We start from the raw sequence: 18,899 nt of genomic DNA, 5'->3' as shown, positions 1-18,899 counted from the left end.
GTCTTTTGTAATAATTAGACCTAAGGATATTATAACTTAATTTGAATGTAATAACTAGCTCCTTAGTTTCATAACCAATCTTTTAATTATAATTGACAGATTCCACATACAAAAAGCAAAATTCTCCAAATCAAATTACAACACCTTTTTAATTGAATTTAATATATACACAGAAACACTTAAACATACAACCAACAAAAAAAGCCAACTCACTCTAACATATTTTGATGTCTCTTCTCTGTAGCTCCTGATTAAAATGATTGACGGATGATTAATTGCTGTATTTAATTTATATATTTTTATTATTCAAATTTGTTATTTATTATTTATTACATTAACATTACGTTTTATGTCATTTGATTGGTTTTTCTATTTGACTGACATATATTTTTCTCTTTTTGTATACATACGCATGCACATGCATATATGCATATACATGTATATATATGTATATGCATGTCCTACATGTATGTGTTTATATACATAGTTTACATACTTTTTGCACATTTGATATTACCAGATGTCTGAAATTTGTATTTGTACAATGTTCCATAAATTTTTTTTTTTTAAGTTTGTGTTTTGAAATAATAATGTGTTTCTGGTGTGTAGAATTAGACATAATATGAGGCTATATCTATCCCTTGTTCAGTTTCGGATTATTTACATTGATAAAGAAGTCAGATTTTTTTGTTAAAATGTTGAGACTCTCTCTGTCAAACACAAGAGGACGCTGTTTCCTGCTCAATTGTCTGTTGTAAGATCGTTTCTAAAGATTCTCCGTGTGTCTGATGTCTCTCTGCATGTCGTACAAATACTCCAGCACCAGGCATTGAAAGTAGTCCCAAGTACATTTTCTCTGTCTATACTTCACTACTTAAGTACTGGATCTTCACTTAAGAGGGCAATTTGCATTTTTCTATTCCACTGCAGTTTACGGGTAAGTAAGGCATTTTTTACTTCATTGCATTTCATCAAGGGCTCGAGCTCCTCAAGTTACTCGTTAGACTAATTAACTACACAGCAGTGGTTAGGCTAAGGACCACCTGAGCGAGCTACATTAAAACAACTCACACATATTAATGCATGAATAATTAAAAAAAAAAAAAAAGTAGAGTGGACAGACTACTTGTGTACTTTTAAAATTACTTGTAATGGATTACGTTATGGTATTGCTACCTTTTTCCTTGTATTTAAATAATACATTTACATCCTATATATTCATAAAATCATATCATAATAGGGAAGAGCTTTGATCTGCAGAAAAGTTTGTTGTATTTATCATTACCATCCCTCCAGTATTTTGTCTCCAGCTGATCAAACAATTTCCAGATTGATTTTTACCACATTTTGATAACTGCATGAGCTGCCAGATAGATTTCCTAAGGCAGCCATGCAGTCATGATGCTCTTTTTATAAAATTGAAGCTTCCATATTGCTTAGGTTTCACAATCTCATTCATCTTCTGCTGAGGTTTCAATTTGCATATATCATTTCCTGACATGAAGAGTAGAGATTTTTCCAGCCGCAAAAACACTGTTGGAATAATCCATCACTTGATTTATTTCCCAATCTAATATACGTTGCTGTGGAGAGCACAGAGAGAATTGACAGGGAAAGCTCCCCTGGCTTTTTGTCTTGGGTGCAGAAATGCCCTTTTCATGTAGAAAATCATAACTTTTTTTTGTCCCGACACATTGTCTGCACTTCATCATCTGGCTGAAGAAATGCCCTCCCATAATTCCTGCCAGTCATAGAGCCTAAACTGCAGCTCCCTGAATAGCACACACACATTACTGATACACTGCACACATACTATAACTCCCCTTAAGTTAATTTCTACTAGGTTTTGGACATGACTTGAAACTATTACTTGATTATTTGATTAGTTGATCAGCAGGAAATCTATTTTGATACATTTTTTAATTGGAAATGTCAAACATTCCCAATTTCCAATTCTTGGCCTTATTTTGTAATAAAGAATTTTGTCGAGAACAATAAATTTTAGGATGACCATAGACTTTAGGACACTGTGATGGACATTTTTCACAATTTTCTGACATTTTATAGACCAAACCGTTAATTCGTTAATTGAGAAAATCATATGCAGATTCATCGATAATGAAAATGAATGCTAGTTGCAGTTGAAGTTGCAATGTGCATTTTGCAATTATCCATATACTGACAGGAAAACTATAGTTGCGCTACAATGGCAACAGCCATAACCCAGAAAAAACATCACTCATCAGTCACAGACACTAAAGGTGCTGCTGGTACCTATATTACTGTTTTGCCAGAAAAATAAATATTGATTACTGACTTTTACTCTGAAATTATTTAATCATTCTATTAATGTGCTTTTATTTTCTAACATGAGGTGTCAAATCTTCCAAACTGTGAATATCACACACAGATGCGCACTTCACTTTTTAATTTTTCAACATGAATTTTAAATACTTTTCACACATCATTTGCTAATTAGGCTGACATGATCACAGGTATACAATAAATAGTGTGGTATATAGGATTGCATTACAGTGCTCTTGTCGTGACGTCAGTAAATGTGACAGACTGAAAGCATGTTTTTTTTTTTTTTTTGTTAGACCTTCCTGGAAGTCACAGGGAGCTTGGTTTTGCTATTCCTGAGACCAGAGCTTTCCAGTACATTAGCAGCGGACCGTCTCCTCTTATCAGGGACAGGGCTGTGCAGCAGGAACTCCACAGGCCACAGGAAGAAACGACAAACAAACAAGAACAAGGTGGGCTGAATTTACAGAATTAACTCTCAACCTAAGATACAAACAGACTTTACAAAGGAATAATGGCAGCAGTTACCAACACATGAAATATTCCATGACCTTGAGCCTTTACAAGCGTCACTGTCGCACAAATCCGGCAATTGCTAAGACGCTTGACCTTCATTCAAATAATTGCTAAAGGAGACCATCTTACAGTGACATTACTGGCCACCCTATGATGTGGAGTTTGTGAGTAGTAAGGAGGGTAATGTGTGCTGTGGGTACAACGGGCTCTAACAGGGAATAGTGCAGTGCAGCAGGTTGCTGGTCGCTGGAAAAAAAGTGAATCTGCCAGCCGTGCTCCACAGCATGACTCTAAAATCCTACATCTGATAAGAGAAGAAACTGGCAGACCAGAGGACAATAGGACTGATTAGTTTGGGACAGCAGAGCTCCAGTGGTGCCATTCATTCTTTTTGCACCTCATCTAACATTGTTACCATGCCAACTATCTGCCATTTTTTATGTGGCACAGGCGATTTGACCGGCAAAGTTTGGCAAAGAAAAAAGCAAAAAAACAACTGTAACTGTAAGCTTGCACTATGTTTAATATACAAGAGCTGAAATTAAACAGGACTGGGAGCAGTGTGAAATGTTAAACATGTTCCTCTGTGGTTCATAAGTTAAATGGATGGGTGTAGAGTGACTGAGGCACGGTCCTGGCAGGTGCAATTTTGCTGTGGCTGTTCGGTTATTGTGAAGCGAGCAATCAATTTTCCTCTGCACCAAAATTCTTCTTGTGTTAGTTAGAGCCCGCCAACTGTCTTAAGATGGAAGCTTCTGGGTGATACATAATCCTCCAAAAAATGATAAACGGGGGGGGGGGGGGGGGGGGGGTCATACGCACTGCCACAGGACTTGGACAGATCTGTCGCATTATATTTTGTTGTGATCATGAATCATTTTGTGAGAAATCGAAATGGCGCTCCACAATTTGATTGAACTCTCTATTCAATAAGGAATCAAGATAATTAAAATTACATGGAAAAATATTGACATTTATTGTTTGGCTATAATGGCAACTCCCAAGTCAGCTGAGGCGCTTACTCTTTCTTCCTTTCTCAGAGGTCAGAGTCATCGTTGGAAAATGCTGGGAGATTTCCCCACCTCACTGGGGACTCAAAGAAAACAATCCAATGTTGCTGAAATATTTAAGCTTCCCAACAGTATGTGCTACGCTAAAGGATAGCAAGGATTATCAGTGAGTGTTGATACAAAGATAAAATCGGGAAGTAAAATCACAGTCGTTCCACGCGCTTGTTCATCGCTGCTCATTTGAAGATTGTAAAAGGCTGGGAACAACTTTATAGCTTCCTGCTGAGAAAGACAGAGGGTAGATCGTCACGTCTTTTTCTCACATAGCCCACACATGGCAGGAAACTGGCATTTCCCAGTGGAAAAGATTTTACAAGACAGCAAGTAGAGGCTTGATAGCACCAAATAGCTTGGCTGGACAGTGCTTTGACGGCTGCTCTCAAAGGAGAGGTCTTCGTCTGCGTCATGCACCGGTTGCCTGCGCTGCTAATGGAATATCAGAGTCGATGGAAATGGCTTTAGGTCTCTAGTTTGACATTGACATGAAATTATTAATGATCATGATCAGTAAACATTTTCTATGAGATTTCATAAAGGTTTCAGAAACATAGCCATGTACAGTAACCGTGGTAACGGCTGTCCTTGCAATGAGGCCAAGTAGAAAGGGACTGCTGGTGGATCAAATTTTAATTGGGCTAAAGCTACAATGGCCAAGAACCTGAGTGGGTTGTTGGTCATATCTGCCATGTGTCAGTGGGTCTGGACTTATATTGAACAGGGCTACTGGGGATCAATAGCAACTTGCTGTCCTCCCTCTATCACGTTATGCTGCCTCTGAATTCAGTTTTCACCTCTTGCTATTGGGATGAGGGCTATTTTGGTGTGTGACATCCACCGTCTTATTCGCTGTGACAACGTTAGTGTAAACTCTGAATCATATGCCGACACCGAGGAACACTGAGGGAGAAGTGAGGCAGTAAAAAGAATTGTCTGTGCGGCTCACAGATGTGACTGGAGCTGAGCAGAATCTTAACGTGGCTTCAGAAAGCAGGAAGGACATGCAGAACATTTATATGAATTAAAGGAGGAGGGTCAGCAGGTCTAATGCACAATGGATTGATTCTACCTTTCGGTCTGCTAATGCAATTGTGTTTTAATAAACCCCAATCTCAGGCTCCTCTCTGGTCTATTTCTCTCTCTTCTCTCGTCTCTCTCCTGCTCATTTCTCTTTTCTCTCCTTCAAATCAGTTTATTCCACTATACTAAATGTAATTCTTGAAGTAGCACGAACCAAAATTGAAATCAGTTTATTTTTAGCTTCCCTTCATTTCATGCTTGGCAGACTTTATGCTCCAAAACTATAACGCTAAGTTCCCATTTTGGCCATGACTTGGAAGCATATTAGGAACGTATGTGGAGAAATTTAAAAGCAATAGTTTGACATTTTAGAAATACACGACTAGATGGATACTTAAGCAGCTTGATAGTTCGCATATTTCTGTAATGTAAATGAAGCTACAGCCTGAAGATGACAAGCTTAGTTTAGCAAAAATTGGAAACATGGCACATAAGTAGCTTGGCTCTGTCCAATGGTAACAAAATCTGCCTTCCAGCACCTCTAAACTAATTGCACTAATTAACATGTTTTATCTTGTTTGTTTAGTACAACAATAGTGCTGGTGAGTGGTTTTTGTTGACTTTGTAAAGAACCAAGCTAGATGTTTCCCCATTTTCAGTCTTTGTGCTCACATGTGGTGACCAGGCATCCTGGGTTGTCGGAGATTGTCATGGTTCCAAGCTGGATGTCCCAAGTCCTGACAAATATCTGTAAAATACTAAAATGTCCCAGTTGTAAAAATTCACTGCAAAATTGTCCTGGTTCACAGCACAATTAAAATAATAATTATACTGTTATACTCATCAAACTCTTGTGAAGAAAGAGAATAAGGATATTTCCCAAGCTGTCTAACTCTTCCTTTCCCCACAATCATAATGTAGATTATGTACTGTAAGCTGTAAATCTGCAATAACTGAGTTTTGGCTACTTGTGGCTAGTAGAATCAGGCTGTGAACACTCCGCACAATCTCATCACTCACCTCTTAAGTAAAGCAAACAGCTGCCTATTTACAGTGGCTACACATCCAGCAGACATGGAGTAGCATTAGCATTCATTCAGAGTTGTGTTTACCATCTTAATGTAATGTAAGAACTGTAAAAACTCCTTTTATGTCCATTAATGGCCTCCACCAACTACTGAAGGAAATAGCTAGCTCTTTATCTCTACTATGTTCACCCACTAATTGCTAACTTTATCCATCTGCTGGTCAGCTTATAATAACAAGGTTGGTGGGTGTGGTGAGAATGAACTAAAATAGTAAAGATGTGGGTTATGAAACCAAAACAATGAGCTGAAAGACACTAAAAAGTTCTACAGAGCTAAGGGGGATGAATATTTGTGGTATCTTCTATGAGTGAACCCTTTAGTCACTGTAACTGTTGAACATTTACTGACTAAGTGCTCACAGACGATCAAAATAAGACAGTCCAAGTGAAAAGAACTACTGAGGGAGCGTTACCTGTGTTAAATAATGATCGAATCTCACTGTATATGAACTGTGTTTGTCGGTAATACTCACCAGTAGCCCATGTGCTGCTCCTAAAAGTCACATTTTAACAGAGGAGCAGCAGGGTGAGCTTCCGTGTCAGATGTGATCTGTGCAACTGATGGGAGTTGTTTGTCATCCACGACTACCGGAGGCATCGTGGCATTTGTTCTTGGTTGGGGTTATATACAGCCTGAGGGATTTATAGGACTGTGCTGCAGTGATGGTGTCAAGGATCACCTCAACTTGGGTCATGTGAGGGGTTGTAATACAGCAGGGGAGATTGTCCTTCGCTCGATGAATTGCTTTGTGAACACAGTGTGTACGGTCTCAGGGTTGCAATGAGAGAGTTGAAGGCAAAAAAATTGAACCACTTGATCAATATGGTTTCCCTGTTCCAGTGTTTGATTTTCATTGACTCGAAAAGTTGACAAAATGGATTAGAGTTCAGCCATATTCAGATTTTGTATTGTTGGCTGTCATCTTTTCGAGCCATTAAATTCCTGGAGTAATTTTACTGCTCACATGAGGCGAGCATGGTGAACAATGACAGCTCAAACTTCCAATTAAACAAAGAGTTATGATGGATTACAAACAGTGTATTTCAGATTTTCCTTTTCTTCCTGCAGCACACTACACATAAAAATCGTAAATCACACATGCATTTACACACACCGCCCAGTAAAACATGGCATTTAAAAAAAAAGGGTCAGTGTCACCCATTCTCAAAAGGTACAAAGAGACTCTGAGTAGATGACAGTGTGAGCAGCTTTTGATTGATTAGTGTAATTATGATATTCTCTGCCTCATACAGTCTGCACATACATGTATGCATAAGGCTCCTTATCACTGCCTGACATATGGTTATATTCATGCCAACCAATATATGACTAGCACTAAAATATGTTGGCACAGAATCCCATCCCCGTGGCATTATGGTTAGGGTTAGCAGCTGTAAATCTTTTCATACTGATCTTTTTACACCTACACCATGAGCTGGAAACAGGAGCGCACACACAGACCTTGACCTCATTTTACTATAAGAGGTGAAATTTACATACAACTGTGGAACCCTGTGTTATAATTTATGATAGTGACAATATTATTTGATAACATCGCCGCTATCAAAATATACTGTATGTCATCATTATGTACATATGTTGTATCTGCCTTACCCATGACTTCATCTGGAAAGTATTTGACGCTACTGCTCACTGTGAGAACTCAGGAAATTGTAATTTTCTGTCTCATTTACATGAATTATTGTTACAAACCTCTATTTATCAGTACTACAACTGTAAGACATGTTTTGTCCTTCATAACAGAACTATCGGCCCTGAGCTCATATTGTCCAGTAGAGAACCAACAACAGAGCAAGTGGGCAGAGGAGCACAACATTTTTGGCTCAATTTAGATGTTCAGTGGGAATGTGATATCACTTTTTTCTTCTTCGTTTTTTTTTTTTTAACTCATTACATGATCCTCTTAATGAACAAAAAACCCTCTAACAAATTCTGCCATAATTTAATTTCACCTGCTCTTCTCACCATCAATGTTAGGTGTTTAAAGTTAAAGTTAAATAAAAACTATATTCAAATCAGCTCTGATAATATTTTTTCTTCTTATAATGAAGATTGAAGAATGAAGATATTTTTCAAGCTCAAACAAAGATCTATGACAAACTGTTACAGCCTGGATAGCAGACATAAAGTGTTCATGATAACCAGGATTAATACTGTAATGTCTCATTTGTTTTTACATTAGTAAAGATCCTCTTGCCATCATAAGATACTATATTCATAGAGTCTTATGCACAACATGCTGTGGTTACTTTGTATGTTAGGTTTTTACAGTTTACTGTTGGCTACATCTTTCTGTCTGTTTCTTTCTTTCTTTCTTTCTTTCTTTCTTTCTTTCTTTCTTTCTTTCTTTTATCTCCTTTGAAACACAGCTGAACAAAGTGTGAAAGTAAAGCAAGCCACCATCTCTTGCTTTGTTCTGGCTGGCTGGTGTTAAAATCTATTTTGAAGCCCCATTGCACCGCAGAGGATATTAAGAGTCTGTTAAAGTGAGAGTTTTTGTCAAGACAAATATATCACAAAAAACAGGCTTTGCGCTTAAAAATACACACGAACAATCGCTCCCCAAATACTATTAAACAGGGATATGGGGAGCGACAGCAGGGGAACAATTCATTGTTAATGGGGCAAAGTACTTTATTGATTTACACTGCCAGCGACACATAAAACTATTAACAATTTTCCCACAAGAACAAGTTGTACAAATGCCTTATGTAATATGAATCTCGCTCTGAATCCAAATATGGCCATATTTGGATCAAGCTACATTATGTACAGTATTGTGTAAATACCAAACTCCTGTTTAGACAGGAGTCTAAACAGCTGATAGAGAGTACCCAATAAAATAACTCATCAAAGAGCAATCAAATATTTCATGTGACAGCGAGACAATGTTTCTAAAATGTTTGGAACATGTTATCTCTTCTTGTTCTACCTTATCACCTAAGATGGAACAAAACTAATCTGCTTTCTGTTTATGTTCGTGTGCTCTTAAACAGAAAAATTCGTTTTAGAAACCACGTTCCCTTTTCCGTGCGTCAACATCCTTGAGCCCATCAACTTGTCACTTATCAGTGACATTAAACTGGTGGACACACTGTCAAAAAAACTATTTCTTGTCACCATGGTGCTCAGTTGACTAGACATTAGAAATGATTTTCTGTCCCCTTCTGTCAAAACAGACCAAAGAAAAATCAAAATGTGAGTGACAGCAGTGGAGATTGCACAAGGGGAAAGGTACAACATCCATTCCAAGTCCCAATATATTGAATAGTTTCACATCAGGGGCAAAAAAAAAAAGTGCCTCCTGCAGAACAGTTCACCAAAAAAAATTTCCGCATCCCTGCTTTTCTCTGAAAAATATGTGCATAGATTGATCGTGTTGAGTGACTTGACACCCGTGTCTCTGTGTCAAGTAAACACCCATGGAGCTGTTGTTGGTGGTGGCAAGTCGTTTCACTGTTCTGCCTCTCAGACAAAAATGTATTACTGTTCTTTCAAACAGCCTCCACTTGAAACAGGAGTGTGTGGGGACAGTGTGAAGAAGCAGTTAACAATCTGTTGCACAAGCAAGAGAGGTGCAAAGAACAGGTTTAAAATAGTCCGAGGTGTTAACTGTGGAGGAATTCAAGACATCACAGACAACGTTAATCATCTTTATAAGCAACAGAAAAGTCGGTTTATGGTCTTCTGAGAAAACATGCACATAGTTAGAACCCATCAATATTCATTATTAAATGCTGGCAGCAAAAAATGAATTTGGATTCTTTTCTAATGATTTATGCATAAGAGTGATTTGGGTGATAAATTATACTTCAGTGAAATAGGAAGACAAGATGAAGTCTGTTACTGACAACCTGTGTTTGTCTTATTCCACATTCATCAGAGCTTCACAGAATCTCACAGAGTGTGAAAACTAAAAAAAAAAAGTAATCTGTGTCTGAATTTCACTGACACTGTTTCTGTTCATCCATTTAAAAATGTTCCACACATGAAAAGCAGGACTCACAATATCTCACTGTCTATAGGCATTGCACAGCAACTGCAGAAAAAGCCCCACAGGAGTTATTGCACTGTTTTAATCCCATGCATCATTATTATGTTACAGTGATATTTTTTGTAGTGTATGAAACTTGGCTCATTACGTGACGGCAAGGCGTGTCCCTTTGCAACACACTAAATAAAGTATCTAATGTCGCCCACTTGCACGTTTCTGGGCTTCAGGTGGGTGAATCAGACCAAGTGTGCAAATTTCAAATACATCAATTTCCCCATTGGCCGTGTGTCCCCGGTGTGCGCGCGCCTTCGCGTCCGCCCGTCCGTGCGTGCGTGCGTGCGTGAGAAATTTATTATGTAACATGTTCATCCCCCTGCCTGAGTCTGAGGCGTAAGGTCGCTTTAAGAGATATCTCAGCCGCTATCAGTGATCCTGGCAGGACACCTCCTACCGTCTCCTCGACCAAAAACTCTGCCGTGTCTCACCTGATGCAGAGCGGCGCTCCAAGTCCCAGAAGAAAGAATATTTCGGTAAGAAACAATGGCTGATTTATCGGCTGATTAAAACACGGCAGTCTGTGTTGTAGCCTAACTCTTTTTTTAAGGGTGCTGTGTTACCTAAAAGTAAGAAATTAGATTTTCTTATAGTGTCGACAATGTGTTTTTGTTTTTTCTTTTTTCTTTTCCGAAGCTTTAATGACTCTAACGCCTCAGACTTATATTTCTTTACAGCTCTTTAAGGTGCGCACGGTGAGTTTTAAGTGCCTTGTCGCGCGTGCTGGTATGTGAGGCTGTTCTGGTGGGAATCAGAGTATCCCGCTCTGCAGAGGAGATGCTAAAAGTATAAGTGGCGCTTTTGAGTTGACAGGATTCAGCGGGTCTTTTAGGTGGAAATGAGTGAGAGCAGTGAGCACACACACACGGTGGTACACTGGAGGAAGGATGGGGTCTCCTCGTCCAGCTGTCCGGAGCCGAGAAAGTGCACCTGACTGCGAGCAGACACAGACACACAGCTGCAGACAGAGTGGATCCAGGACAGCTGCAGAGACACTTACACTGTAACCACTCTCACACTTTGCATGCCTTCATGGGTTTTTCATGATGATGAATGATGATGGTCGTGATGTCTGTGACTATGTGGCTGTGTTAGTGACATGGCAAAGTGATGTAGTGAGGTGAGGATCAAAAATCATATTTACATTTTAGGAAACATTTCTATTTTGAGATGAAATCCCCATGAGCTATCATTTCTTTGCCTGGTTTTCTTACTTCACAGTTCGTCTCACATAGTGTATTTTTAATGTTTCTGTTGGCTGTTATGTGTAATCTGCAGATGATCAGTGTAATTTATAACAGGTCTCATGTTAAATATTAATAACGCCCTTGGGAAAATTCATTGTTCCATTGTTTGGACTGGCCTCCACCAGCAGACACAACACACAGCAATGCATCACTTCGAGTGTCCAATTTGTGCCATAGATACTCAGCATCGAGGCTGCAGCATGAGTGTGATGTGCAGGCCACATAACCAGAGAACCAGCCAGTTTTAGTCATGTTGACATCCAGGAGGAGATTAATTATCCAGAGAGCTAGCTCCATGTACAAGTGTTTACTTTTGTTATGAATACTCCGGCTTTGTTTGTAATTACGACAGATGAAACAGCACATTTTAATGACATTACTGCTCATGATAGAGACAGCCACAAGCAATTAATGTCCTACCTGTCAGTATTTATCATTGTTAAGGAGTTGTCAATTAAAAATGATAAATCCTCTAAATCCTGCAGGTTTCATTCTGTTTGCTTAGCTGTGTTGCAAAACTAATTTCTGGGCAATTGAGCCGTGGGCAAAACATCTCAGTTAATCAGTACTGTTTTCACTGCTGCGTGTTCACCCCACCACCACCCCCACCCCACACACACACACACACACACACACACACACACTCTCACACACAAACACACACACACGTGTATCTATGCACACACACAGTGTTCAGATGTTCTCGGTCTTGGTGTAATGAAATTGTGCTTCTGTTTTCCAGTACATTAATTTGTTCGACATTGTAGGGACCACATGTGCTTCAGAATCCAGGCTGCTATTGTGAATGTTCAGTGGCGACGAGCGGTGTCTGTTCCTTTATGGACAGAAACAGAATAAATTCCTGCTGTCAAAAGGGGAGAAAACAGTGAGAGGGAATGATTGTCTCTGAAGGAGCAGTCATTATCACCGTTATTGTGATGGAAATTTAAATCAGCGTGCCATTATAGTGATGCCACAAAGTCTGGATCTGTGCTGTTTTCTTGATGATATGCCATCAGCGCATCATTTATGCTTATAGCCTGCACTCGAGGAGCTAGAGAATCTGCCAACAGCCTCGTGATATCTGCATACCCACATTAATTATTCCTTTCATAAATCTCTGTTTTTGTAATTTCGAATCCGCTGCCAGTGTGTGCAAAGGTGAAATTGGACCACTAAATACATCTCGGCAACAAAAAGGAACTTGTGGAATCACATCCAGGAGGCGGAGGCTGTGAATTTAAAATCCTGTCCCTCAGCAAGAGAATCGCTCTCTGCCACACATCCTCATTTAAAAGAAGTTACTGTCTAATGATGAAATGAGCTTTTTCAGCAAGTGAGGGTCACTTTCTTTTCCTGTCGCAGTTTTCACGGGGGCTACATTTCAATTTGAGTGTTGATACCGACCCCTTAAATATCTCAAGAGTTTCTAACTTTAAAAAACAAACTTTTCATGAGTGGAAATTTGTTGAAGGTAACTAATTCCTTTTTCTTTGCTTTTCAGGCAGAAAATGAAGACGGCTGTAAAGACGGTCAAAGATTAAAGATGAAGGAAAGCTGTAAAAAAATGCAAATGTTATTCATGAAGTAATTACAGCAGGTGTGACCCAACAAATTAGTTTAATTAGTTCCCAGCCTTTGAAGTGAGCCCAGGAAAACCACCATGGAGTTGCAGCACAGCACCAACCACAACCAAGCCTTGTGGAAAGAGATACCGTGGGATTTCACAGAGGACTGCTCGCTCTCAGTGAGTGGCACCACTTTCCTCATCGTTGCTTACAGCACAGTCATGGCGGTGGGTCTCATTGGGAACTCTTGCCTGGTGTTCGTCATCACGCGGCACAAGGAGATGCGCAACGTCACCAACATCTTCATCGTCAACCTGTCTTGTTCTGACATCCTCATGTGTATCGTCTGCCTGCCGGTCACTATTATCTACACTCTGATGGACCACTGGATCCTAGGAGACACCCTCTGCAAGCTCACGCCCTTCATCCAGTGTATATCAGTTACTGTCTCCATCTATTCCCTCGTCCTCATCGCCATGGAGCGCTACCAGCTCATCGTCCACCCGACTGGATGGAAGCCTGTGGTGTGCCAGTCCTACCTGGCCGTGGCTGTCACCTGGATCGTGGCCTGTCTAATCTCAGTGCCTTTCCTCTCATACAGCATACTTACCTTGCCTTTCCAGAACCTGAGCATGCCCTTCCCACTCAGCGATCACCCCGTCTGCATGGAGCGGTGGCCGTCGCTTCAAGAACGGCGAGCTTACACCACCTCCCTGCTCGTCTTCCAGTACTTCCTCCCGCTCGTCCTCATCATGGTCTGCTACATGCACATCTACCTGCGTCTAAGGAGGAGGAAGGACATGGTGGAGCGCGGCAGGAACACCACTCAAAAGAAAAACAAAGGCTCCACAAGGATCAACGCCATGTTAATCTCCATAGTGGTGGCGTTCACCCTCTCCTGGCTCCCTCTCAACGTCTTCAACACGGTGTTTGACTGGAACCACGAGGCCATCCCGTCCTGTAGCCACGACATCATCTTCTCATTCTGCCACCTCACAGCGATGGCCTCCACCTGCATCAACCCCATCATCTACGGGTTCCTCAACAGCAACTTCCAGAAACACCTGAAATCCACTCTGTTGCGTTGTCGCTGCTGGGGGGTGGCGGAGCGGTACGAGACAGTCCCGCTCTCCACCGTCAGCACAGAGGTCACCAAGGGGTCGATCTTGAGCAATGGATCTATTAGCATCAATACTTAAATCCAAGCCTTTTCAGTCAAAGACAAAAAACTACTGGGGCCTCTCCAGCCCTCATTGTGTCATCCTTTAGAGCTTTTCTTGCTTCATTGCGTGCAAAAGCGAGGTTGACATTTACAAAGTTCTAAACCTCACAATAGCAGTCCAGAGGGAGCAGACTGAAGAAACTTTACCCATGGCGCGCTGCCCTCGATTCAGTACAAGTTCACATGTAAGAGGAAGCAGATAACAAAATGATGGTGCAAAGGTTGGACAAGTCTTAAGTATTGTTGGGTGACAGAAGACACTTTACATGAGCACTTTTGCAACCGTAGTCTGTATAGTCCATTTCCCCGTGTGCTGCGGGCACATACGAATGAAGAGAAAGCATTTCATCTGGTATGCAAACGTCATGTTTTCCCTTCTCGTGTACTATCAGCTGTTTTGCTTTTCACACTTTTACCTGCTGTAAATGTGAGCGATGGACAGAACTGAAAGGACAAAGGGTTTGGGGTTGTTGTTTTTAAAAAAAAAAAAAAAAAATCTTATTTCAATTTTGCTGTCTTATGTTAATAGTATTGATGAAAATATTAAGGGATTGTGAACTGTGATGTGTTAGTGATTACTGACAGAGCAGCTTATTACACATCTGAAGGAGAGAACATTAGTGCATTAGCTATATGGCTCCAGGCGTTCATTCAGCCGGTTTTACTAGCATCATCTTAATGCATTTCTTATTACCTAAAATCACCACAAACGATGTAATGATCTTTTACAATGAACCTTGGCAAGAGCTGTATACATTTCTGCCGTCTGCCAAGGTCGTGGCGTTCCAGTATACTGTGCGTGTAGATGGTTTCCTCATAAAATGTTACATACATCCACCGTATATCAAGTGCCATAAAACAAAATAAAAACGACAGTGAAGGACTTTTTCAGAGCAGGGTTCTTCTGCTGTATATAACATTGCTAAATACTGTACATGTATGGCCTGTAAAAGATGTGACACAGTCATAGTTTGTGGTGTGGTCGGCAATAAAGAGCACTGTGTAGCATAGCAGATATCTCCTAGGAAACCTGTTGTTAGTCACTTCACTTTGTGGTATTGATCTGAATTAAAAATATTTACTATCATCTTTGATTATAATGTCTATGTTTTAATTATTTGGTTGTGATGAGTCACACTCTTGCTTTTGTTCTTCAATTCTTGTCCTGCATTTATTTATTTTTTGTTCGGCAAACTTCGTGTCCACCTTGCTGTCTTGAGTGTGTGTTGAAACCAGAATTGATTTTTTTTTGCTGTCACCTTGTAGGTCAGTTCATCCACACCGTTCTCAGCTCTTAACAGATAATTGATTTCCCATGAAAGACAAAATGGTACATTGAGACCAGACTGCACAATGTCCTCAGTGGGAAACAGGGTGGAGTGTGGGATCCAAATTACCAAAAGGATATAGTGCTGATTTGTTCAAACTCGAGCAAGCCCACACTTGTATTACATAGCCATGTTTTAGTATGGTATGAATGTAAAAACCACTTCTAAACATCTGATATGTCGAACAATTTTTGTTTCTGTCTGAGGTCAAATTCGGTGCGCTGCCTGTGTGTGCATTATTCAGGAGGAAGTCTGAGATCACAACACATTTTAGATGTGCTGCTAGTGTTGAATAAATCAGTGCTGTGTTTGGTGCCGTAGATGTTAAACAGCATGGGGAGGGGAAGAAACTGTGTGAGAGATCAATGGGGATTGTGCTAAATATTCATTCTGAGGGAAAGCATGTTAACAGCTCTACTTTTATCTTTCTGAAATAAGAAGCATGTCGTCTAAGCAGGAAGGAGAAGGTAAGGATTTTGCCATCAGGGGCCTTGCTGTTTTGATGATCAGGTCAAGTGTAGGATGTTTTTTTACACCTCGCAGAAAGGCAAACCTGTTGTGGACTCTGACAGTATTTCACATAACCAGCCAAAGTGTTTTCCTAAGGGTAAGAGAGCTCTCAGACGTCCTTGTCAGCATAATTGACTGTGTGCTTCTGCTGTTTTGGCCCAATCTGACCTTACAGGCTGTCAATCCCCTATCCTCTCCTTTACTTCCTTCCTCTCACCTGTCTATCCTTTCAAAACACCAGTGAATGAAGTAGCAGCCTTCATTTTGTGTGGAATAAATTGCCCAAGATGCTGGAGACGCTGATGGACTCCAGCGACACTTGACAATGAGTGGAACTTAAATGGTGCCATTGTACATTGTTACTCAAGTAACTGTTAAGGGGCTATGGGCACATTAATGTGCTATGAAATGAAGCTCAGCTGGAGACAAACACTTAATGACTCCACAGGGCCAGACTCTCCTTGTTTGTGGAGCCGTTCCAAAAAAATTAACACATTCGCTCTCTGCATTTTAATTTAGAGAGATTCTCATATAAGCAATCTCTGTAGATCACAGGAACAACATGAACTGCATAGTTGGCCGGAGATTTCCTCAAGCTGTTCTTTTGAGTGTTTATATCCTCCGCAGTCACATACTTTGCCTGCCTCACTAGTGTAAGAAAATGCATCACATTTTGCCTTGTTCACATATTAAGAATAATTACAGCTTTCAGTGATTTCTGTTGCTTTTTTAAAAGAAAGAGCATCTTCCCAGAGGTGTGAATGCTTCTCCCTATCTAACACTTGTAAAGCTCAGGAGGATGCAAACGATGAATACAGAATTCACCGCATACAGCATCTACAGTATAATGTGTGTCTGCAGGGTCCATGCTGAGCCTGAAAGAAGTTATATAAGTTGCCTCAATACAGAAGACAAAATAATTTTTCAGCTAAAAATCAAAGTCATTGGCCTCGTTCACCTTGATCCCTTGTGAGAGAGAACTGATCTTTTTTGTTTCGGCATATGAAAAGGTCAAAGGGAGTCTGACACTGGAATCCTAATCATGCTGTCATACACATATATCTGTAGGATACACTGAAACAGGCAGATAGCTCATGGACAGAGTCAAACACATAGATCAGCTCAGTCAATAATTTCCTTGTTGTCTTATCTTTCTACTGGATTGCCCTAATTCCGCTTTCCGCCTCGTATCAGGTGCTTCCTGATTCATCAGATCTGTAAGTAAAAGGTTTATTTCAGGGGGTATTTCCAGGTTTTACTTATTCATTAGTTTGGATACCATAACAGCATGAATGTTGCCTCAGCCAGTTAATGTCCTTACACATGTAACCCTCCAGAGTAGATTCATGGGAAAACAGTCCTGCGTGTCTCCTGCTACTGATAAAAATCCACGTATCACTTGCATAATGGAAAGTAATTCTGTACCTCAGTTTCCTCTGTGTCTTCTGTAGTACTAATAACACACACACACACACACACACACACACACCACACAAAACACAAACACACATACAGTTTTGTCTTGCACAACACAAGCAGACTTGACAGCTGGGAACAGCAACCCCCTGAGTGGTGTCGGACAGTTTTTCCTCAGGATTAGTTTTGTCATTGCATGCATGTACAGTGTTCAAAAAGAAGACAAGATAAGATAGATAGATAGATAGATAGATAGATAGATAGATAGATAGATAGATAGATAGATAGATAGATAGATAGATAGATAGATAGATCCCGTGAGTGAAACTACTTCTAGCCTCCAAATAAAGAATATAACTATCATTACATTAGTACACCTGTTTTTACTGACACACTGCTCCTTATCCTTATCACTTTCCAGTTACAGCTTACAATTATATCACCTTGATAAGCCAATGCAAGTCAAAAGGAAAGTTACTTTATGTGCTATCCCCAGCAATAACTGTTACGTTTCACTTTCTTTGTTGTCCTTCTTTTCATATGAGACAAATATTTGAGTGACCTGGTTCCACTAAAACTGACTCAGCCTGGCGTAGCTCCTCTGTCAGTGTTTAATAAAGTGCTTTTAATAGCTCGGTGCTCTCTGTCAGTTTGAAGGAAACCCACTGAAACCCCTGAGGAAGCTGTAACCAGGCAACTAAAGCAGGCTGTGGGCTACCTGTTTTCTTCTGATCAAAGAAAGTGGAAGGTCAGACAAAAAGGCCAGGCCCTAAATTGTCAGGGCAAGATCATAGTGATGAAAGTCTATCTATCTATCTATCTATCTATCTATCTATCTATCTATCTATCTATCTATCTATCTATCTATCTATCTATCTATCTATCTATCTATCTATCTATCTATCTATCTATCTATCTATCTATCCATCCATCCATTCTTTCAACTTTAGATGTACCAGAGCCATTTTGCTTCACTGGCATGGCTTGCTAGGACACCTGTTTAAGGATTTTGCAAAAAAAAGAAAGAAAAAAAAGTAGTTTTGTGGCTGAGAGTTATCTGTAGGCTAGGGATGTGTAACTTGGCTAATTGGTTGTCATTTCTACACTTACGTTTCAGTACGGATTTTGCTAATCTTATATAATATGGGAATGTTAAAAGCGCTGCTGGATTAAATTTGTTGCCTTTTTACTGGGCCAGTTGATGCTAAGCTAAGCTAAGCTAACCAGCTGTTGGCAGTAGCTACATATTTAATGTACAGATAAAAGATTAATTTTGAAAGGAAGAGTTTAATATTTTGAAAAATAAACTAACTCACTTTCTTGCTGGGAGTTAGATATAGATACAGAGCAACACTAGCTGTTTATCATTTTATAGTAATGCAAAACTAAACTAACCAGCTTCATTGTGCAGACAAAACAAGTGCAGTTTGTAATAACAACTTTTGTCAAACTATTCTTTAATAACACAAGTTAGCACTGCTTTGATGTTTTCCCTTTTTAGAAATAGTAAATAATGTTTCTTGTAATGTGTGATTTGATGTCTT

General features: G+C 39.9%; 1 protein-coding gene across 2 annotated transcripts; it reads left to right on the top strand.

The window, feature by feature from the left end:
* The first annotated feature begins 2,585 nt into the window (after positions 1-2,585).
* npy8br (neuropeptide Y receptor Y8b) lies at positions 2,586-15,188 on the top strand. 2 transcript variants are annotated; one of them, XM_023394036.2, is made up of 2 exons: positions 2,586-2,756; positions 12,816-15,188. In XM_023394036.2, exon 2 carries the CDS (start codon positions 12,975-12,977, stop codon positions 14,076-14,078), a length of 1,104 nt encoding a protein of 367 aa, XP_023249804.1. In that variant the 5' UTR covers positions 2,586-2,756; positions 12,816-12,974; the 3' UTR covers positions 14,079-15,188. The 2 variants fall into 2 exon arrangements, with proteins under 2 accessions (XP_023249804.1, XP_087026494.1); XM_087170368.1 differs by lacking the exon at positions 2,586-2,756 and adding an exon at positions 10,394-10,540.
* The last annotated feature ends 3,711 nt before the right edge of the window (positions 15,189-18,899 follow it).

This window comes from Seriola lalandi, unplaced genomic scaffold (genome assembly GCF_002814215.2).
Source record: "Seriola lalandi dorsalis isolate HSWRI2012SDOR001 ecotype SW California unplaced genomic scaffold, Sedor1 jcf7180002054945, whole genome shotgun sequence".
Taxonomy (NCBI): Eukaryota; Metazoa; Chordata; class Actinopteri; order Carangiformes; family Carangidae; genus Seriola; species Seriola lalandi.
The sequence above is the reverse complement of the archived record's forward strand: the minus strand, read 5'-3'. Positions and strand labels throughout refer to the sequence as shown.